Raw genomic sequence first — 22,580 nt, forward strand, 5'->3', positions numbered from 1 at the left:
CATGTAACTACCCCAAGTAAAGGTGTAATGGAGCAATTCAATACCCCACACCTCTCTCTCCTCTCCTACTCATTGCAAAAAAAAAAACAGCAGCAATCAGCTGGTTTTCAAATCCCCTGAATGTGTCCATTCATATTTAGGTCATTTGTTTTCTGCAAGAAATAGATTCTCAAAATAAGTTACTTGTGTTGTGTAAACAAAAGCTTTAGATTATAAAACATCAGAACTTTCATCCTCCATTGATTAAATTATGGGCCCAATATTACATGATAACGAAACTGGAGTTACATAATAAAATAAAGTCTCCTTGTGGATAGGGAGGGACATGGCATGATAAACTCTCGTGTAGAGGGACATGGCAGAATTCCTGGCCCATTATCATACTCCTACCCAGTCAGGTAAAAATAAAATAATTATTGGTACATCTCAACGACTGCCCCTTGCTCTGAGAATGCACACCCTTATAGCACATTTAACCCTACTTACCTGTACCACAGTATTTATTCCTCAATCTGTATTCAAACATGCCCTCTAGCTGTCTCTGACAGCATATGTAACCCTGCTGGCAGTCTATCTATATTTTATTAATATTACCTACAGCCCCTTACCTCATGATACAGTGTCAGACAGCATCTGTATTCCTATAATGCTGTTTTTCAACAAAGCAGTGGAGACAAAGAATGTCGGAAATAATTCTTATTTTCTTTATTTCAAACAGAAACCCTTTGTTATTACAAAACATGTTTTAATACAATTAATGCAATGCTAAACACTACTGTAGTTAAGGGTCCTCATTTTCAAAAGCAGGTGATCATTGGTTCCGCAGATAATGTAAAGAAACTTTCAAAGAAAAAGTTTAGTCACAAAGTAGCAACTTAAATGACCTTTCACTCTTTTTGTTAAATGTTCAAGACTTCAGCAAGATTCCAGCAAAACTTAAGACACAAATATCTGGCAATGTGGACACAAAGTGAATCCTAAGTGATTTTCTTTCTTTGTACTGTAAATACCATACATAAAAAATGTTCTGTCAAAGATAATTCTGCCATTCTTCACCTTATTCTGGGGGAAAGTGTGATTAAGCTTTTGGTTGTGGTGAAAAATCAACCTGCAACAGCAGTCAAGCAGTTTGTCAGTCCCTGCTGTTTTTATTTCTCTCCCAGGCGATACAACATCAGTTAGAATCTTGGAGCACCGTAATCATCTGGCATTCTTTCAATATTATACCTGAGAAAAAAAAACAAAAAGATTGGTCTAAATTATCTTGTATTTGATACCTCTTGTTTCTCTTTTTTTTTTTTTTTTTTACTTGAGTCAAGTATCACCAAATGTTTACAGTTTATAGAGTTAAAAAAAATAGAGGGGGGGGGGGGTGGCAATCACATTACGTATATATATATTGCAAAACAATGTTACAAAAAAAAATAACATTTAATGATGGATCCATAGGATTTGAAAATAGGAACACAAATGCATTAAATTATTTTACAAGCTTCTGTTTGGTTTTGCTAAACCTGCCTGTAAAGTTCGAGAACACACTCTGCTCCAATGTAGGAGCACTATCGAGTTCTCACCTGTGGTTAGAGATGTACATAATAGGGACGCCTGGGATTTTGCGAATTCTTCTTTTTAAATCTCTGTCGACTGTGGCTATGATGTAACACTTGTGCTGTGAGAAAAAAAAAAAAAAAAACCTTTTTTGTAAACTAAGATTTCATCTTAATAACTCCACTCATACTCACTGACACAAGAGGATTGTTGTTGCTACTGCACTTTAACAAAAGGTACATTTTGTATTTTATATCACTAGCTCATAATGTTGAACTGTTTCCAAAAAGCAGAAAAGGCTAGGTAGAGCAATGGCCTAAATCTATAGCCTTTTATCGGATGAAAAGTTAATTTTTATACCTGAACTTAGTCCTCAAACAACACTCAAGCCTCAAGCTCTGTACACTTTGGCGTAATCCTTAGTGTATACTCTAGACCGGGCAGTTACAGAATAACAGAAAAGGCTTATCCTGAACTGGGGTATGCCATAGCCATTAGTCTCTCATGTTCTACTAGCGGTATATAAACATCGCCAGAAATTAGAACACAATAAATGGAAAGACCACTTCAAGAAGAACAAAGGCCTCAGATTCTAGCCCAGAAATAATAGTGTTGCACTTTGGGGTATTATTTGTATGTTGCCTGTTGGAACATACACTTAACCACCTGGAAGATCAACACATATTTACATACAATTCTAACAGGAAACAATCAGGTGAAAGAAGAAAAAAAAAAATGCTGGTGTACCTGTGTGACCCTTTGGACTAAACAGTCGTCAGCATACGTCCCTTTGTGCGTGCACGGCAAGCGCTCAAACCGAGGATCTTTGGCTATCCTGTGTAGTTGCAATGTTGGAAAGAAAGATTCATTAAAGATCCTGGAGCTTTAAAAGCTTAACCAGCTCCCCCCTCCCCCCCCCCCCCCAAAAAAAAAAACTCTAGCCAGTGCCAGCATCCCTTAACTAACATCGGCACAGACTGGGATGTGGCCGGGTACATCAAAAAAGTATCACACATGATCACATATTGTACCTGAGTGCAACTCTGTATTTCTTTCCTAGTTTCTCAATCTCAGCCATTACGCAGTCTGTGATACATGGAATGCCTAAATAAAAAATAAAATAAAAGCGATAAATGGTTGAAAAAGGCCAAATACAATTCACAACAAATTACTATTATTCAATGAAAACACTGACAACGAGGGGTCATCGACACACTTGGCATACAGTATTTATACATGTATGGCTTATAGGAAAGGGATAATCATATCAATATTCTGGAAAAAGATATAGAATTAAAACAAATACTTACATTTAGCATACAGACAGTCCATCATGGATTGCACAATATCGAGTTTTGCTTTAATGGAAAAGTTGATGAAGTTAGTATCAACCAGGATGTGGTAAGGGGGCCCCAGCTGGGTGTTATACTGGAAGAAGAGGCAGGAGGGGTACTTGGTACTGCAGGTGTAAAGAAACACAATGGTATCCATTGAATTGTTTTAGAAATTAAACAATCGTCATTTCAACAACCGGACTTGAGAATCATTTTTGGTTGAACATTTTATTTTCAACAAGCTTTTCACCCTTCCCATGTTGGTCTGCAGGAATTAGGAGTCCTCAATGGCAATATTTAATGTCTTGCAGTTGCTGGGCGTCACATTTAATAATCCTGTTACTGATTTATATTCATTTCTTTCACTGCTTTTAAGAGCATGGGGTGTGCTTAAGGCTTTTCACAGTGTGAACCAACATAGAGTAGAGAGCTGCTCCATTCTGTTGCACCTTCAGAGACTTTCTCAAGTGAAGAAACATGGTACCATCATTCTGCTGTATACTCACACTTCTCTTTCTTTTATTGCAGAAGTGTCTTCCTTTATTTTCTTTCGGGGTTTGGCTCTGTCCTTTTCATTTCTAAAAGAATGGGAATAGACTTTATACAGTAGATCCTGGCAGGCTAAGGATAAAATAGTACATGAAATTACTATGAAAAGTGGTTCACCATCTGGTATGAATACAGTGTGTAGTGAATAGAATATCATCATTTAGTGTTCTAAAGAATGTTCTCATTAACACACAGTAGAAGACCTCACAGTTTTGTACCCACACTTTGTTACATTCATGTGGATAGAGAGAACGTGAAGAGACAGATCAGATTTCTACAGGACCAAAATAGTGGTAGAGCATAGGTCTGGGATATTGACACAAGATATACCTTATAAATAGCAACAAAGACTGATTAAATCTGTTCAGGTAATTATCCCTCCGATAAAGTCACAGACTTACATTCTCTGATCCCTCAGGCTAATCATCCGCTTCATCGTGGCATATTTCTTCGTTTTCTTTTGTTTTCCCTAAAATAGAAATGCAAGATATAGCTTTATAACAGCTGGTTTTACCATTATAAAAACAGACAGACTTTTTTTTCACTAATGGCATACATTATTACTGTATCTGTACTTTATGATTTTATTAATCTAGTTTCTTCCACTAAAAAACGTTAATGATATTTCAAATGCACTTTACAACCAACACACTTTTTTTCACATAATATTTTACAAACCAGCCACCTCGTGGTATTTTGATTTGGTTCATCCTAGTTATATATATCTAAATAAAACGATGATTTTGTCACATTCAAGCACGGTATTGACAAATCATCTGATTGGTTACTGCGTTTGTAGCCTCTTTGCTACAGGTTAGACAGTAAGAAAAGTGGTAACTATTCTGCACAGAAATATACACACACGAAACGCCTAGTAGATTTTAACAAGGTACTTCTAACTAATCCAAAAACGACGTACAATTGTGCTCTAGTTGGACTATGTGTAAAGTACTACACAGGGTGTACACGGCAGAATATGATGAAGAACCAGGGTGAGGTCTCTGCCTGGATCAGTAAATGATGTGTATCATAAACCACATTCAATCATTGCACCAGATAGACTTAGCTGGTACTACCGGACACCACTTTATAATATATATTTACATTACAGGAATATTTACCATAATAACAGATTTCTTCTCTCTCTAAACAAGCTATTCGCCCTCGTGTTGCTGCACTGGTGTGGTACGTCATCAAGCCTCGACCGGCGAACACGCTCAGTCGTCATTCCCCGCCCTGTATCCGTATGTGCGCTGCGGCTCTTCCGGTACTTGCCAGGTAAATGTTGTGAAGGTAGGGACGAAGTGTTCGGGTGTAATTTTATATTAAACAACCTACCAGTTGTATATTTTAAGATATGAAACTGACAGGAATGAAAGGAAGCGCCTTCTTAATTTTTCGTTTTTTTATAGTCAGGGTTTGTTAAGCCAAATGGCAGTATGTGCTTGTCCACTAGTGAATGTGAAAGGGTTTGTGTTTGTACGGCTGTTTTACTTTCATATATGCAATAAAAGAAAAATAGCAAAGCGCTCTACTGCACCACTAGTACTAGACTAAAAAGTCCATTGAGCAAATTTAGTCACGTTACTGATGACGGTTGTATAAGTCACCCATGTCCTTCAAGTTCAACTACAAGAGCGTATTGTTATAGTCCGATCGATTTATTTAGCATAAGGTTAACTACAAAACTAGCCAAACAGGTGCACGAAAGCCTCACTGTATCAAGACAGCCACTGGCAACTCTGGTATGTACACGATTGACGAAGCGCGTTTTATCCAGTCTTATCAGCTTGGATCGCGCATTTTCTACAGTTTATCGTTGTTGTTTGTAACCTTTAAATAAGCAAGTGCAATGTCTTTAGCACTCCTTATGCAAATCTGAAAAAAGGCAAACTTTGAGGATAATGTCATTTGTTGTTAAATGTTTGTATGTAGTTAATATTTGAGTAACTCATTGATGTATCTGACTAGCTTTATATAAGAAACGTTTCCGTAGTTTCTGTGTTTAGAACAGGGTCATTGAGTCCTAACATGTAACTGACTGCAGACAGCGGACCGCAAGCGAGAGCAACACCGGAAAACCACACGACATTAGAAACACGTAAGACATTTAAAAGCGCAACTAGGTTAACCGTACAAAATAAACGTGTATTGTTTGTGTTCATAAGTATTAAAAAAAATAGAAAGTGGAGACATGGGTTGGAAAGGTACAGCACATTTAAATCACAAGCACTCATGTTGTATATAAATGTTGGTGTTGGAGAATTAGTATTGGGTACCAGTCCGACTCAATTTTGAAGGTTAATTCAGCCTTCTGACTTGTTTACATACATGGCCCACGGTGTTTAGCTTATGCGAGCCAGGCACTAAAGTTTCTTTTTTATATATATGTATTTTAGGGATACATTCCTGGAGAAAACCTGTTTGGGTGAGTGATTAAGCGATCCATTGCTGCTGTTTTGAGAGATTACGTGTGGTTGTGTGACATTACTGGAATGAAGAAATATCAAGAAATATTTGTTTCTTGAATCAATTTGATAATCGTAATACAATTGCAAATTTAGTATCCAATGTTCAGTCGCAAAGTCATTTAAACGAAGAAAAACTCAACGTCAACATATAAGATGGTCTGATGGACCGACTCTTCTTGCTGACTTTTGGCCTGTGCTCTGTTGTGTGGGTTCTTTTCTGGGAAGTCAAGTGGAAGAAAGCAACAGAAAATCAGATTGAAGAATGGCTCCATGGAAACAGACTTTCCGAATACAGACACCTCTTTGAAGGTCAGAGCAAAACGTTTGTATCTTTATTACATCATTTAATTGGGGGGGGGGGGGGGAGACAAATTAACATGGTAGACACACAGTACATTTCAGTACTGTGCCAGCCAGATGTTTGATTGACCAACAAAAAACAGAAGTTGAAGCACACATCTTCTATCTGTACAGCTGGATACATTATGGGATCTGCTTGTGAATTGAATTATTAGATGGCTTTCTAATTATCCTAAATTGCAATTGATTGTTTATCTATTTTATGAAATACTATATTGACCGTTGATATCCAAAATAACCCAAATAGCACCCTCATCATGCAGTTGTTATGTTTATTGGTGCAGATGTGCAGTCCTTGGAAGAGCTGACATTATGTGTCTTGTCCCGTTTGGAGGAAGCTGTGCATAAGACCCAGCATTGGCAGGAAATTGAGGATACACAAAGCCAGCTAGTCCGTGACTTTGCCTTTCAGGAGTGGCTCTTCTCTCAAGGTCTTGAGCACTATTACCACAAGTGAGTTTGGTTGCATTTTAAACTGATCTACTTCTATCATCTGCTGTTATTCATGTTTTCATATTTTAAGTCCTTGTATGAAAGTTATATGGAAGTGGATTTTTTAAGTTGACAAATTCAAGTAAAAGCTGTATATCAAGCAAGTTCTGTGAAGTTTTGATATTCATTCAGTTTCAGCCTTGTGCTTCATGTGACACTTCAAAAGTTCAATATGTCGTAAATTTAGGATGAATTGGGTGGGTTTGGCAAGCTCATAGTGTTTGAAGAGCAAATGACAGCCAGAGGCAAAGGAACAGCGGTCAGTCCCAAAAGATTATTGCAGAGAAAATGTATCTTGAAAGCTTTTGTCTCTAAATGTTTACCCAGTGTGTCATTTTATTTTAAAGATTAAAAGCCTTGGGGTGCAGCAGCCTGGATGATTTAGCCCAGTTTGATAGTCAGCTACAGTTATCACTGGCTGCCTGGGGGTACTATTACGAAGATTATATCAAACTGTCGACTGGTGTGCAGGTCCTACAAGCTTCGAGGGGACACCACGATCAAGACTACGAGACTCGGCTGGTCCACAGCTTGGCTCAACGGCGAATGAATGAAAAGTGGTCTATAGGTAAGCGCACATATAGGTAAAGATCTACATTCCATATTAATCTTGGTTTAACAGAGGACGTTTACAAGTGCTTTTATGTTCACATGGGATAATTATTCTGTGTAAATTCTGTTTGTCCTGCATTCATTTTATTAACAGTAAGCACAATTTAGATGCTGAGATGCAGTGGTGTGATGCTTTGCCATTTCATGATACACGAGTCTTCTTAGCCAACAGTGAGAAGAGTAAGAACACAGGAGTATAACAATGTTGTATGGAGATGTTTTTTAAAAAACAAAAAAGCATGCTTAGGTCCCTCTTTCATTGTAACTCTTGAACATTAAACACTTCAAAGTAATTGGCTTACAACTTGACAGAAAATGTAGTTCACTAGAAAACATACTGTACTTTATGATTATCAGAGTAACACAAAATACCTTAGTCACAGTGCATTTCGTTTTTAGAAAGTGCCATTTACATTGTTTTCTATTATGATAATTATCTTTAACTTTGCTGCTGCTTGTGTAAAATAATAAAAGCCCAGAAGTTCTGTATTTTAGTTCTCCATTTACCCTGGTTTGGAACTGTCTTTTGTAGGGTTTGGCCTGTTAATGTTGCTGAGTCCTAGTTGCATCTAATTTAAATTTTGTGGTATTTCTGAAATTGTCTACTTGACACCCCACTTACAGCAACCGTTACAATCTTCTTTTATTTTGTTTTAGCTGGAGCTCTGATTTTTGGCTGTACTGTTGCACTGTGCTTTCTCATAAGGGACCTCATGTTTTACGTGATTGGTGAGCTGACAAGCTTTTCGGATACAATTCTTCACTAACCAGCTTTCTATAGCAGTGTTTATGTCTCTAATATATATACCGTATTCCTTCGAATTTATGATGCCCTTGAATTTAAGACACAGCCCCAATTTCCCACCCTCAATTTGAAGAAAAAATAAAACATCAAATATATATATGTCAGAAAATGTGGGGGTCTGATCAGCATTTCCGATCTGTCCAAGCTGGTATTGTCTGTTAGAAACGCTAAAATTGTAAAAACTTCTCTCCGAATTCCTCAGGAAGCTAATGATGCTTCTTTGAAAATGGCTGCCTGTATGTCATGGATGATTCAAGATCGGGCAGTAACACTTTGGTTCGTCTTTTCTCGTCAGTAAGTCACATTGCTTGTGTATTTGGGCAGTGACGTCTTTGTTAAGTCTTTTCTCAGCAGTCAGTCACGTTGCTGTTTGTGAACTCGGGTAGTCGCGTCTTTTGTTGGCGATATTAATACATGCATCACTATACTGTACTTGAAGTCAAGACGCAGGCTGTTTTTGAACAGGAAAAAAATTGCGTCTTAAATTCGAAGGAATATGGTATATATATTTTTATGTTGGGCAGCAGTGTTAAAATTGTATTTTCTTGTCGCAGTCATCCAGCAATGGGTGCAGAATATCTAAACCTAAAAATGTCGAAATCATGTAGAAGTGAGTAGAAGCTGAATGTAAGTTGCAGTTAATGGCAGATCCACCAGCCTTTTCCCGTAGTGTTAAGGAAACGGAACACTGATCCATGCAGAAAAGCAAAATACGTTGTTTAAAGCGAGAAATGTTTGTTCCTGCTACAGCTATAAAAGTCATCTTGAGTTACTTTTAAAATTTCAAAATTGTTTCATGTTTCTTTCTTCGTATATAACTAAATAAGAATGCATAATTCTAAGAATTTATAATTGTTTTAATAACAATGTCTGTTTACTACGCAGGTGGAATTACAGTTTCCATTATAGCGTTTGTCTTCACAATTAAGTTTCTGTGTGAACTTGCGGCTAGAGTCGTCAGCTTTCTTCAGAATGAAGACCGTGGCCGGAGGGGAGATCACACCATCTACGACTACGTTCGTGGCAATTACCTTGATCCAAGGTCATGCAAGGTCACATGGGACTGGAAGGATCCACAAGAAGTGGGACACACTATGACCTTCAGAGTTTACGTATGCCACTTAATATATTATGAGAAGGAACAGCATATAATGCAGCAATATCTATACAGCAGTGACTGGTTTAAGAATATGTACTTTAACAATCTTTTTTTAAAGGATTTTGTTGTAAGATTAATGTTTTTAGAAGGTTTTAGTCTAATAATGTTCATACTTGTAGTGTTTAGTCTCTTGTTTTTATTCTTGGTTTCTACAGCTGTTCTATAAAAATGGGCAGCCATTTCCAGCAAACCGGCCTGTGGGTTTGCGAGTCCAAATCTCCCATGTAGAGTTGGCTCTGGATATTCCTGTGACTCAAGAAGTGCTTCAGGAACCCAATGTGGTTAAGGTCGTCTTCACAGTACGAAAAGCAGGCCGCTACGAAATAACTGTCAAGCTAAGGGGGCTGAATGTGGCTTATAGTCCTTATTACAAAATATTTCAGCCAGGTATAATTTTTTTTTCTACCTGTTTTATTATTATTTTTTTTAAATGTGGCGTAGATATTCTGAAAAAAAACACACAGATGTATTTTTATCTGTACAATGTACAGTAAAGTAATGCAAAAACAGTGAATGTCATTGTTATCACACTAATGACAATCCGAAGATGTTTGTGATTTGGTTCTCTATCCTAATACAAAGAAGCTGGATCATTAAAAGTCTTGGGCTTGCCAGTTTTTTATAAAATAGCATATGGTGTTGACCCCATCAGGTTTGAGATTTTAAACAGTTGCAGTTATCAGTGTTTTACTGTGACGTGTATTACTTTTGGGACAGAGAGGAATACTACTTTTTCAGAGCACAGTGTAATTAGTTCAATACGTTTCATTTCTCCCCCCCCCCCCCCCCCCCCCCAATTTCAGGTACAGTTGTTCCATCAAAAACTAAGATTGCATACCATTTTTCCACATTGGTTTTGACAATTGAACAGCAGCATACAATACAGATTGAACCCAGGGATGAGTATGGCAATCCCACCAGTAATTCTGTATCCCTAATTGATGAAGATAACTACGATGTGCAAGTCCATGAGGTAAGATAATGCTTTTAACTTTTATTTTTGTGTCCTGTGAAATGGTTTTCTCTGTAACCTTCTGGTCATAAATGACTGGATCAGCCATTTATGTGAATGAAGTGTATTTTTAGAAGTAAGTGCCAGCGCAGTATAGTACACAGCAATACAAAAAGAAATGTGATTCTTGGTACCTCTTCACAAGATAGCGATTGCTCTTACCTAATGATATTTTGGCTGATCTACCTTGTCTATGGAAGGCAACCAGAACTGAATAGCAGCTCCTGTACTCAAGTTAAGCATCTTAGCACAGATTGAGTACTTGCAGTAAGAACCTCTTGGAATGCAAACATCATAGAAAGGTAAATGGATGGTTTGCTGCCAGAATGAAACTCAAGCATAGCACTAAAATGCTGATTAAAATAATTCCTTTACTAGACATCAAGAGAGATCTGCTTTCAGTAATCCAGTTTACTTCTTACTAGCTTGGGACCCAAAATGAAGAGAACCCAGAGAATTACTATAGCAAATCAGTGTTGTCCAGTAAGTTGCAATGCCAGGTGTTGCTGAGACTGACCGTCAGGAAGAAGGGCTGTTTCCGTGCCTGTATCTCCTACCACAATCAACCCATCAGCAATGGAGAATTTGACATCATTGTTCTCAGTGGTGAGTAGAAAGCTTTTTTTTTTTTTTTCAAGTTGGGGGTGGAAATCAGACTACCATCAGAATACAAGATTTTTCATTTGATTTAAGCAGAGAGAAATATATTTGTAATGGATTTCCATGTGTGTTTTTTGTGTACTGCATGCAGCTGTAGAAGCAGCTGTCTGTTCTGCTGCCCGTGTTTTTGATCACTTCCCATAATTTTGCCCTTAGGTTGAGTGATGGATGAATTACATTTTTTCTTCCTGCAAGAATTTGTTGTTTTTCCCTTCCCTAGTGGCACATTTGAATGCTCAGAGACGTTAATATTTATTCCCCATCTTTCACAGAGAATGAAAAGAACACTGTAGAAAAGAGTGTCTCTACACCGGGAATGAGTATTTACTTTGAGGCCTACCTTTATAGCACAGGGAATTATTCTAACTCCACGTGGCAGTTATTCCCCTCTGCACTGCTGGTGTCACAGCGACGCCCGTCTACTGCCAACGAGGAAGAGGACGAGGAGCGGGACTCCCCTTCTGAGGGAACACTGGACAAAGTGAAGAAACCAAAAAAGGTGTTTTGTTACCTATCACCAAAGGTTAGTTTATTTCACTGGAAGACGAATGCACAGCAGGTGATGAACTGCACTCCTGGTAACAGACTGAAAATCTAAAATTTAAAGGGAAGCCCAAAATATTTAATAGCAATGATAAAAAATATTGATACAAAAAAAAATAAGATATACTGAAAAAAAAATCAGGAACAGGGGCAATTAAAAAAAAGAACGTCTTTTTGTCTGTTTGTTTGTGTGTCAGACTGTCCCTCTCTGTCTCTCTGTTTATAGTCCCCTTTCGTCCTGTTTAATGTCAGCCCTTCACACAAAATGAGATGGGAACCGAGTGTCCAGTCAGTATTTATTGTAGCATCAGGCTACCAGTTTGCTGTCAACATTTATGCCAAAATAAACTTGAAAAGTGTTACATGTTAAAACTGAAAACAAGAACAATAACAAATAGCGTTTTCATCTTATATGTACTATATATTGAACCACTAATAGAGGGAGTCTCGTAAATGGACTGTTTCTCATAACACTTTTATGATGGAAATGCAACCGTTTTTTGGTCTGAGCACATTATTAGAAATTGTATTTGCATGGTTCCAAACTCAAGGCTCTTCCGTAAACATGATTTATTTCTGTATTTCTTTTCCTGTAAAATGTTCTTGCTAATAAAACATCTGCAAGTCCTATTAAATAAACCATTATCATTTGTTTTAAGCAACTCTCCGTGAAGGAATTTTACCTGAAAATCATTCCATGGCGACTTTTTACCTTCAGAGTATGTCCAGGAACAAAGGTAGGTTTATTAATTCAGCAAAGTTTACCTTAAAGAGCATATCCGTTTCTGCTACAGAGAGAACCTTTTTGCTGAACTGAAAAATTATACCAAGTATGACTTAGAAAAGATTCTCCTACGTGGAGAAAAAAAAAGGTATTTTTATTTATTGTATTTATTTTAATTTTTTTTTTACTTCTAAGGTGTAAACTTGTAAACATAATCTTAAAGACTCTAGTATTTTGTAAATTCACAGCATGTTCAGCTCCTTAAAAAGTAAAATAATTTATTAGACTATAGAAAATAATTGGTCCCTAATTTGCTTCTCTTCATATGCTCGTGCAAAGTCCTACAAAGGCTGCTTTTATCAGCAATGGGCCCATCATTATTTACTCTACATTATTCTAAGTGTTGAATAACCCCTGATGAAGTAGTTCATTTTTTGTTGTTTCTAGTTTTCATACCATGGCCCTGATCCCATTCACAAACATCTGACTCTGGTGGTGGACGATGGGATGCAGCCACCAGTAGAGCTCAGCTGCAAAGACAGAAACATCATGGCTGCAACATTCATAAGGTTTCTGCACAAAAATATAGGTGAGTTTGCAACATTGCACCCTTATACAGAGCCGTGAGTACAAAGAGAATATCTGTTCAAGTTATTTTTTCATTTTGAACATGAAAAAATAGAGCCTAATTTATAGCTCCATTAAGAAGGCAGACCAAGCATTTTCAAAAGTTGGTTCAGCTGGAGGAGTTCTTATTTGCAATCATCTCTTGGGAGCAAATTAACAAAGTTTCCATAGCCAAGTGTTATTTAGTTTGACTTCATGGCTTTGCAGAGTCTGGATTTGAATAGCAGGAATCGTTAATCACTGGATAACTTCATTTTACACACGTGTTGCCTCACAAATCATAGTTCAGTGTACCTTTGTTATATACCAGGAGGCTCGGAAACTTTCCAGGACAAGGTGAACTTCTTCCAGAGAGAGCTCCGGCAGCTGCATTCAAAAAGACCTCGCACCAAGACGTGCTTGAAGATCAGCCGGCATTCTCTCCTTGATTCAGTGAGTTTAAAACCTTTCAAAAGATTCCATATACTGTATTGTAAAACACTGGTTACAACAGTCTTTATTTGGATAATGAGCGGTCCTTCTGTCTTTGTCACACTGTCCATATGTTTACATGCAGTGAAAGCAGGTCATGGCAGTTTTTTTTTTTTTTTTTTTTTTTTAATTACTGAAAGCTCTCATTTTATATTTACAGATGTGACCGAAAATGTATGCTACCAACATATTTGTTTTCTTGGTAAAAGCTGTAATTTTATATAACTATAAAAAAAATTCTCACTGTTAAGTGGCTGCTACTATTGATTATTAAATGTTGTTGTTTTTTTTTTTTTTGTTTTTTTTTTAATGGATTCAATTTACCTTATTCTTTCCTAGTCTCTGAAAGTGACACGAAACTTCTCAGTATCGGACTGGAGCAAGATCTTCGAGATTGTTTTCCAAGATGAAGAAGGTAGGGCTTTCAAAAAAAGAAAGTTTAGTTGTAGTCTCTCATTTACACCTCCCTCTTCTAACTCCATTAGAACCAATGACACTTTGTAGGCATACTTTCCTCCTTAGTCTACAGCATGTTAACATTTAATTTGCAAGAAAAATACCTGGCATTATTAGAGTACTCTATGATATTTCTGTTTTCAGCGCTTGACTGGGGTGGGCCCAGAAGAGAGTGGTTTGAGCTGGTCTGCAAATCACTTTTCGACACATCCAATGAGCTCTTCACACGTTTCAGTGATAACAACCAGGGCTTGGTAGAGTACTTCTAATTTATAATATTCTTTATATAAATACAAAATGCTTATAGTGTCCAATGAGTGTCCTTTCCAAACAATTGCAACAGTATAAAACTAGCAAGGAACAATTGCAAGGAGGACCCAGTAAATTATTGTGCTGAGAAGTTTTATGTCATCAAATTATTTTGATTTTGCTGTCATTTAAAATTAGGGCACTAAATTTGTTGAAACCTTAACGAAATACCAAATAGTTCTTGTTTTCCTGTTGCTGCAGGTCCACCCGAATGCAGACCGTCCTCCTCATCTCAGACTGAAGGTGTACGAGTTTGCTGGGAAAGTGGTTGGAAAGTGCTTGTACGAGTCAGCCATGGGTGGGTCTTACAAACAGCTGGTACGAGCGAGGTTTTCACGCTCCTTCCTGGCTCAGATCATAGGTCTACGGATGACCTACAAGGTAAGGAGGCAAATTCAGTGACTGGGGGAACTCTTATGTAATGGGTCAGTAAAGTTTTTTTTTTTTTTTTACTGAATGGACTATTGGTGCTATATTAAATAATTCAGCAATTTATTTTTAAAACTTCGAAAACTGCAAGAGATCTAAATGATTTATTTGGGGGATGTATTTCCCCAGCATCAGTGGAGGCATTTATATGTACTGTTTTGTGTGTCACACTTTTAGAGAGCTACAGTTGTGTTAACTTGGTTACAAGGTTCATTACCACAAGTTTATTGAGAGTATCAGAATTTGAGTATGTAAAGGAGAAACTCCTTTGTCTGTCCGTATGTCACACATGGATTTTTAAAAATATATCTAATTTATTTTTTCATTATACAAAGCTCTAATTTTGTGTAGTCTATGAAAGGAAAATGTCAGTGTGATGTTTCTATTTCCTGTTGCAGTACTTTGAAACAGATGATCAGGAATTCTACAAAACCAAAGTTTGCTTCATCCTCAATAATGATGTCAGTGAAATGGACCTTGTCTTTGCTGAGGAGAAATACAACAAATCAGGGCAGCTGGAGAAGGTAAGACATCAAATAGGTGAGGTTCAGGGCATGTGGTATTGCTGCAGGCAAGACGATATTAGAACTTCTGTATAATACAAGCTTATTCAGTGATCAGTATTAGAGACATTAATATGAGCTTGTGTGTGTTTAGTTATTGGTGTGCTGTCTTATAAACTTCTAGGTGGTGGAGCTAATATCTGGTGGTGCTCAGATCCCAGTTACCAATGAGAACAAGATGTTCTACCTGAATCTCCTCGCACAGTACAGGCTGGCCAACCAGGTCAGAGAGGAGGTGGAACACTTCCTGAAGGGTGAGACTTGAATTCATGTTGTATCATTGTTGGCCTTTAACACAAGTGCACACAATTGTGGCCTTTACTACTTGGTTAAAGGACCAGATACGTTTTCTTGATTTTAATTTGAAAACCTTCACTTGTTTTTTTAAGTGTTAAATCAGTGTATGCAAATATTTCAAAAACAGTGCTATACATAAACGTCTACATCAGGGCATCTTTGTAGCAGGTCACATGGTCTGGTTGCACTACACCAGGAAGCAAAGAACAAAAATATCTTTCACAGAAGACATGGCTGCTGATAATATTGCAAGGGCTTATACAAGGAAAGAACATTTCTTTTTAAAACCCTTGGTTAGCCCTTGTTGTAGAGCCTCCCAGTGTGGGGGCAGTACTGTACTTGTTAACCAAAATAATGTGCTTAATGACTCCTAGAAAAAAAGAACAGTGTGGAATTCACTTTGGATTGCACAGATATTTACCAATATATGTTTCGTATTATGTGTTGGAAACTTGCCTTTAAAAACATGTTATGTATAGCTTATACACATCAACAGTTATTAGACATGTACAGTCTGTTAAGAGGTATAACTAATATTCTAATGTTGTTTTATTTATTTTTTTAGGATTAAATGAATTGGTTCCTGAAAACCTCTTGGCCATATTCGATGAAAATGAGTTAGAGGTATGTTCCAGGAAGTCCATGGCAAGTATTTACACATGTGTTAAACATGACACCCATACCTTTGACCCAGCAACTCTGATATATGATGGCCAGTATATTTTGTCATCTGTAAGATCTTTAGTAATACTAAAAGAAACTACGTTTCAACATGATACTCAGGGTTACTTAAGCAGGTCAGTGTTTACTGTGCACTGTTGTTGCATAGAAGACAGGATTATCCTATTTTATTTGGCTTCCCTGGTAAACCTTGTTTTTGCAGCTGCTGATGTGTGGCACAGGAGATATCAATGCCTTGGATTTTAAAGCCCATGCTGTGATTGTGGGAGGATCTTGGCACTTCAAAGAGAAGGTAGATGTCCTGGATTCTGCACTCTTTTTCCCAAATTATTTTCTTTACAGAAATATAAACATTCCTATAATTACAGAAAAGAGGGTTTCATTCATTAAACCTTCCAGCTTTCTGACTTATGATGATGATGATGTATAACAGGTCAGCTTCTAGTTTCAAGAATGCAGTTTCTAAGGCACAGTATTTGTTGTATTTTCCTCCCTGTAACATTTAAAGTGGAAGATGAGACTATTATGCTGTAATGTTGTACCAGCTCCTTAGAAATGTGATTCTTGATATTGAGACACCCCTTATTTATTTAGGTTTCTAAGTTGTAATTTTTGGTAATGACTGTCTTTTTTTTTTCCATAGGTAATGAAGTGGTTTTGGGCTGTAGTGTCAAGTTTTACCCAGGAAGAACTAGCTCGTTTACTGCAGTTCACAACCGGCTCCTCGCAGCTTCCTCCCGGAGGCTTTGCCGTGCTGTGCCCTTCCTTCCAGATCATAGCTGCTCCCACACACAGCACACTGCCAACTGCACACACCTGGTGAGTTTACCAATTACTGAAAACACATTCTCTAAATTGTAGGGTCACATTTGAGTCTTGGGCAGTTCATTTTATATCACAAACATAGCTCTGTGTTTTTTTGTGTTTTCATTTTTTTGTGTGTGTTCTTTTTTTACAATGGCTCCACTTTCTCATTTCATAGAGGCAAGTACTTATTACTGCAGAGTTCAGAATGGTGACCAATTAATGACTGCTATCTTCCATTATACTGTAACCCTTGTAACTAATAGTAATAGATATGTCATGCATTTTAACAAACTGTTGGTAGCCCATTAAGAAATGGGATTGAATATAGAAAAGTTTTTCTTAAAGTTTGGTGTAGATAGACAGATGTGAATACAATACAGTGTATTCTTCTTGTTCACGGAGGGTCTGAGATTTTGTGATATGGGTGAAATACAATTATTTTGAAGGATGTTTACTTCCAAGGGACTTGTAAAACAAATATTATTTTTTTACTCCACAGTTTTAACCAGTTGTGCCTCCCTACCTATGACTCCTATGAGGAGCTGCACAAAATGCTGAAACTGGCCATCAGTGAGGGAAGTGAAGGGTTTGGGATGTTATGACCATCCTATTATCTAACACCTTGCTGAAGATATTGCACATGAAGAATTAGGGGGATGCCCACAAGTACTGTAGACATCTGAATCAGAAGCAGACAGCAGGGCTGCTTTCCATTTTTTTTACCAATAATTACAACTTCTGCAGTAAGGGCACTATCCCCAAAATCTCAGTCTACTGGGGTCCTGTCCCTAAAACTCTGTACAGCTCTATAGGTGCTTTTGTAGTGGGAGTGTATACAGGCACTGTATGTCTTGAAGTTTCCTTGATGACATCAAGATGTGAAGTATTAGTATGGTACAATAACATTTTATTCCACATGCTAAAAATACATAGTGTAGGTAATGTGCTATAGTTCTGTCTAAAGTGATGAGTGAGAAAGGGAATAACCCTATTCCAGCTAAAATAAATTACATTTTAGCATAACCATTTAGAGCAGCTTGAAGCAGAGCTGTGCAAAATGATTATCTAAAATGATTAAAATTAGCATTGACCCACCTGATTTATTGGTTCTGCAGCCACCATGTGTCTGTTAGCAGTTTTAATTAAAGTACTATAGAGAATAATTAAGCTTATATCCTCACTGAAGTGCAGGAAAAGTTTCCAGTGATCTCTATGGGTGGGGACATCTATCACGCAGAGCTGTTTATATTCCCTGAACTCACTGACATTTGGTGGCTGTAGTATTAAAGAAGGGTGGGGCTGATATGTACGGTACACATATACGGTTAAGAGCCTTAAGTGATCTTGGAAGGAGAAAAGGTATACTAGTCTCACCCATTCAGAGAAGTTGAATTAGGTCTGTAACAATGGGATTTAAGGGAGTTCGCAATCATTTTAATGCATGGCAGGGAAGAAGGGTGTTGGGTTTTATGTTTTTATACTCCTTCAGTAAAACAACCAATACACTTATTTTTTTGTTCTATTTGCAAAACAGGTAAAGTATTTCACAATATTATTGTTATTTCTATTTTATTTTTCTGTGTTGGCTGGATTCCAAACCAAAACAATATGCTATACGATAGTACTTTGTAAAATATAATTAAATAAATGCATACATACATATTATAAATATTGATTAAAACGGATGAGTTGTCAAAATCTTTGCGGTAGAGAATCTTATTTTGTTTAAAAAAAAAGATGCGCATTAGAAATCTAATTTTCATGTTTTAAATACAAAGCATGCGTTTCTGCATTAATGCATGTTGGTGTACCAAGGTCTGCTACATTTTCAGGTCTGTGTTGCCTTTAAACTGTGAAGGATTTGCCTTTTTTGTTGTTGTTTCTTAATAAAATGATTTTTTTGGTTGTTGAAAGAAAGTTATTTAAAAGTACATTTAGCCTAATGAATCAATTAAGTTGCTAGAGTAGAACAGACACAAGTGTATGTGTCAGTCTTTAAGATATATATATATATAATCAGAAGCTCATTTGCTTGTAAAAAAAAAATATGGTTTATCATTACATTGTCAATTGATTTCTATGCATTTATTTTTTTCTAGATTCAAATGTGAAGTACTGTAATTTGATAACACATTTAGCTTGCTAAGTATGTAAAAAATAGATTACAATATATTTTATTAAGCATAGTTAGTCATAAATTGTCAATACAAAAAAAATCAAACCTTTAGCATTAAACATTAAGCATTGAAAGCTTGTTTTTATTATTATTAATCTACAGTACGTATATGCTACTGCATCATTAACTCCCACCTCTCTGTGATCTGTTATATCTGTTTCTAGTTAAAACCCGATTGATCTTGTAATTCGCATAAGTAGCTGTATTAAGAGACTGCAATCATTCTGCTGGGACCTGGGAACCAATAGCTTGGAAACAGCTGCTGTCTGACAATGAATCATTTTGTAATCTTCAAAAAGCTCCTCTTCTTAATTATACCTCCGCTTTAAAAGCACACTATCTTTTATTTACCCAAAACACTGAACTGTAAGAAGTAAACAAATGATGTAAGTTCTAAGCTTGTTTAGCACGATTGATGCATACAGCTAATCTATTACAATACTGATTGAACCCTGATAATTGTACTTGATTAAACAATTCACTTCATATCTTCTCAACATGGAAGAGTGAGATTTGAGTGACATTACAATAGCATTTGGTAGTTGTTGGCTTTGATGCCTTCAAACACAGTGAATTGAAATATCAATCAGATAAATGAATCTCTGGTTAAATGGTGTCTGTATCACTCTGTTAATGAGGTTTGTAAGAAATCATGTGGTCTAAGATAGTGCATAGAAGATATTAACCTGTCAATCATATGCTGCAACACAAACAGTGCTCTCTGCTGTTTAATATTCCTCTATCTGTAATTACAAGTTCATATCATTGAAGTATATTGGGTTTTTTTAGCAGATATAAATATTGTGAATTACATACATGCCTATGGCTGGAACTTGTGGTGAATTAACTTTTTTATTATGAACAATTATTATTTCAGCCATCAAAAATGTTTGAATTTTAAGCAATTTAAAATATTTGGCAGCTACAGCTGCTACTGGGTTGATGAAATAAATAAACTTAAAGTACCTTTTGTCTTTGTTTTATATGATTATTTTTGTTTTATGGTGAAGAAATCAAACTGAGTCTGTCACACTGAATCAACACATAATTACCATACAATAACTGGTGATTTAGCAGTTGATATTTCCCGTAATAATAACTGGCCAGTTATTACGGGAAACGCGCGCTCATTAACACCAGCAGCAGAGCACAGCCCCAGCGTGAGCTGTCAAACTGAAAGGAATTCCACAGCAAGCAACCTCAGAACTCTGGCAGGAAATAAAATGCTCACCAGAGATTATACAAAAATGATTCATTCAAATGTTCTTATACCAACATAATATTAATAATGCATTGTAATTGTCTGCTTTCAGCAGAGTGGATGAAGATACTTCAAGAGTAATTTTAAAAGTGTTTGCGTCATTTCAGCATCTGTTTAAATGTAATAGCTCAATAAATCATTTTTTAAATAATTAGGCGTTTGACAGATCCAGGTGGTAAAGGTTATAGCTGAAAGTAAGTAGTATCATCCATGTGAGGGTCTACATTAGCATTGTAACAGTAATAATGTAGCACTTTCTAACAAAAGTTAGATCAATCATATATATGAATTGATAAGGCATTTTTAGAATGACTGATGCAGTATATAGAATTATAACAAAACATAGTCAACAGTCAAACAGGCAGACCACCCTAACCGTTGTCACCCTGGACAGTAATATTTATAAAGAACATAATATACAAACTTTTGAACATGAACCATTTCTGATGTAGTTATTAAAGATCTTTATGTAATTTAATTTGAAACATTCATTTGCAGTATCTATAGGTAACGGTACAGTACCATGCAGGTATTCACACCAGAGCTGCTTTTTATTAGTCCTTACCAGAGAGATTTCAGTATATCCCTCATCCAATAATATTGTCAAAACATACTCTAACAGCAGTTTCTGTAGAGCCAGCCACATCCCTGAAGCTGAAGATTTGGCTAACCTCTGTGCCTTGTGATAACTGCAAATAATAAACATCTGCAGAAAGATTGTGGACCTGGCAGTGGACTCTGTCTGAAAACGGCAGATAAAGATCACATTTAATTTTTTCACCTCAGGGAGTATTTTAATTATTAATCCGGTACAGAAACTAGCCGAGGGCTATTACTATAATGTCTCCACAGGGATTAGGGGTCGAACGGGGGTTGCTGTCTTGGAAACCATCATTGTAACATATAAATTGAAGCCTATTAACACGTTTCTCTGGCAGTTAAGAAAGTTGTTGTCATTTTAAACTAAGCTGAACCCACTTGCCCCGAGCATAATAAGAAACTACAGCTCTCCAAGAGAACTTCACATATTATTATACAAGGCTGGCCGGACCTGAAACTAATACTCACCACTGATACACATCTGCCTGCTGGAGCACAGGCATGGCTGTGTTTTCAATGGAACACCTTCCATGTTTTCATTGAAACACCTTCCTGACAATAATCATATTTAATCTTTCACTAAAATATGTTTCCACCTTCATGAGACTAAATTGTTTGGCAAATGGAAGGCTGGACTTATGTGCTAGAATGTCTTAAGTTATGCGCTTTAACAAGAATAACATTGAAAGGTTGGTTTGCAGTTTTCGTTTTACATTGTGCAAAGGCACTCTTATAATAGTTCACTGGAAAAATATAATAATATTGTTAAAAAAAACAAAACATGTTTCTCAGTGGTAAATCATTGTGAACTACAAATTCCATGTGGTAATCTATAAAATCTGCAGTATGAGAAAGGTGATAGAGCAGCCGAAGCTGGCCACTAACCAGTGTGCTCCCCGCCATACAGTTACAACTGGGATAAGAATGTGGTGAAATCACAGATTTATTTTTAGGGAAAGTTAGCATGCACAGCCCTATCTCCTGCATCTGAATCATAGACATGACTAACTTCACAAGTGGTCTGAAATTCCATTTTGGAGCAGATAGTTATTGGAATGAATGTGACTTACAGGACATGATTCTTTGCAATCTTACCTTGAATGTCAAGCTGTGTAAAGTTCCCATATAAAGTTTCAGGCAGGAAAATGTAAGTACATCTGCAAATATCATTTGATTGACAGGAACATCTCTTCAACCATCTCCAAAAAACTAAGCTGGTAAACACCACATTTATATCATCCTTCAGTCAGTGTAAGCTACCGCTAGTAATCAAGTCAGGTAAATGTAAACCTCTCTCTCTTTACAGTCAGTGCAGTGCTTTGAGTTTATCTCCTCGAATTTTCTGCCTAATTTAGCACAGGTTGAGAGATGTCAATCAAAATTGTGCGATACACACTTATGTCAACTGTTTTTTTTATTCTTGAATAAAAACTTCCCTGTAGTTATACTAGACTTACACTTTTGTTACATCTGCCTATGAAAGCGCTTTAGACTTGTGTGCCTTTTACCGGCTGTCTTGCAAAACCACACTGTTAGTGATCCTGAAGAGTTGATTGCCCCCAGAAGACAAACTCAACCACTAGAATGAAATGAGAACAGCAATGGACAGATTCAGTGAGCCAAATACAGTCAGG

At 36.8% G+C, this 22,580-nt stretch overlaps 2 protein-coding genes across 11 annotated transcripts; one reads left to right on the plus strand and one right to left on the minus strand.

Moving 5' to 3' along the window:
• Nucleotides 1-690: 690 nt before the first annotated feature.
• LOC117424601 (rRNA-processing protein FCF1 homolog) lies at nt 691-4,705 on the minus strand. Its single transcript, XM_058991856.1, has 8 exons — nt 4,553-4,705; nt 3,833-3,900; nt 3,389-3,460; nt 2,859-3,007; nt 2,580-2,652; nt 2,296-2,383; nt 1,575-1,669; nt 691-1,227 (listed from the first exon to the last, which is right to left on the minus strand). The coding sequence occupies exons 1-8, from the start codon at nt 4,553-4,555 to the stop codon at nt 1,179-1,181; spliced, it is 597 nt and encodes a 198-aa protein (XP_058847839.1). The 5' UTR covers nt 4,556-4,705; the 3' UTR covers nt 691-1,178.
• LOC117422362 (apoptosis-resistant E3 ubiquitin protein ligase 1-like) lies at nt 4,648-20,055 on the plus strand. 10 transcript variants are annotated; one of them, XM_058991852.1, is made up of 23 exons: nt 4,663-4,709; nt 5,831-5,859; nt 6,128-6,211; nt 6,547-6,715; nt 7,102-7,322; nt 8,024-8,095; nt 9,057-9,283; nt 9,486-9,717; nt 10,134-10,303; nt 10,768-10,948; nt 11,275-11,525; nt 12,205-12,282; nt 12,717-12,858; nt 13,207-13,328; nt 13,707-13,782; nt 13,968-14,077; nt 14,334-14,513; nt 14,960-15,085; nt 15,249-15,378; nt 15,987-16,045; nt 16,305-16,394; nt 16,746-16,921; nt 17,409-20,055. In XM_058991852.1, the coding sequence occupies exons 1-23, from the start codon at nt 4,678-4,680 to the stop codon at nt 17,509-17,511; spliced, it is 3,060 nt and encodes a 1,019-aa protein (XP_058847835.1). In that variant the 5' UTR covers nt 4,663-4,677; the 3' UTR covers nt 17,512-20,055. The 10 variants fall into 10 exon arrangements, with proteins under 10 accessions (XP_033893188.3, XP_058847835.1, XP_058847831.1 ...); XM_058991848.1 differs by lacking the exon at nt 4,663-4,709 and adding exons at nt 4,716-5,176; nt 5,428-5,532 and having other exon boundaries at nt 5,831-6,211; XM_058991851.1 differs by lacking the exon at nt 4,663-4,709 and adding exons at nt 4,716-5,176; nt 5,479-5,532 and having other exon boundaries at nt 5,831-6,211.
• Nucleotides 20,056-22,580: the final 2,525 nt, after the last annotated feature.

This window comes from Acipenser ruthenus, chromosome 18 (genome assembly GCF_902713425.1).
Source record: "Acipenser ruthenus chromosome 18, fAciRut3.2 maternal haplotype, whole genome shotgun sequence".
Lineage (NCBI taxonomy): Eukaryota > Metazoa > Chordata > Actinopteri > Acipenseriformes > Acipenseridae > Acipenser > Acipenser ruthenus.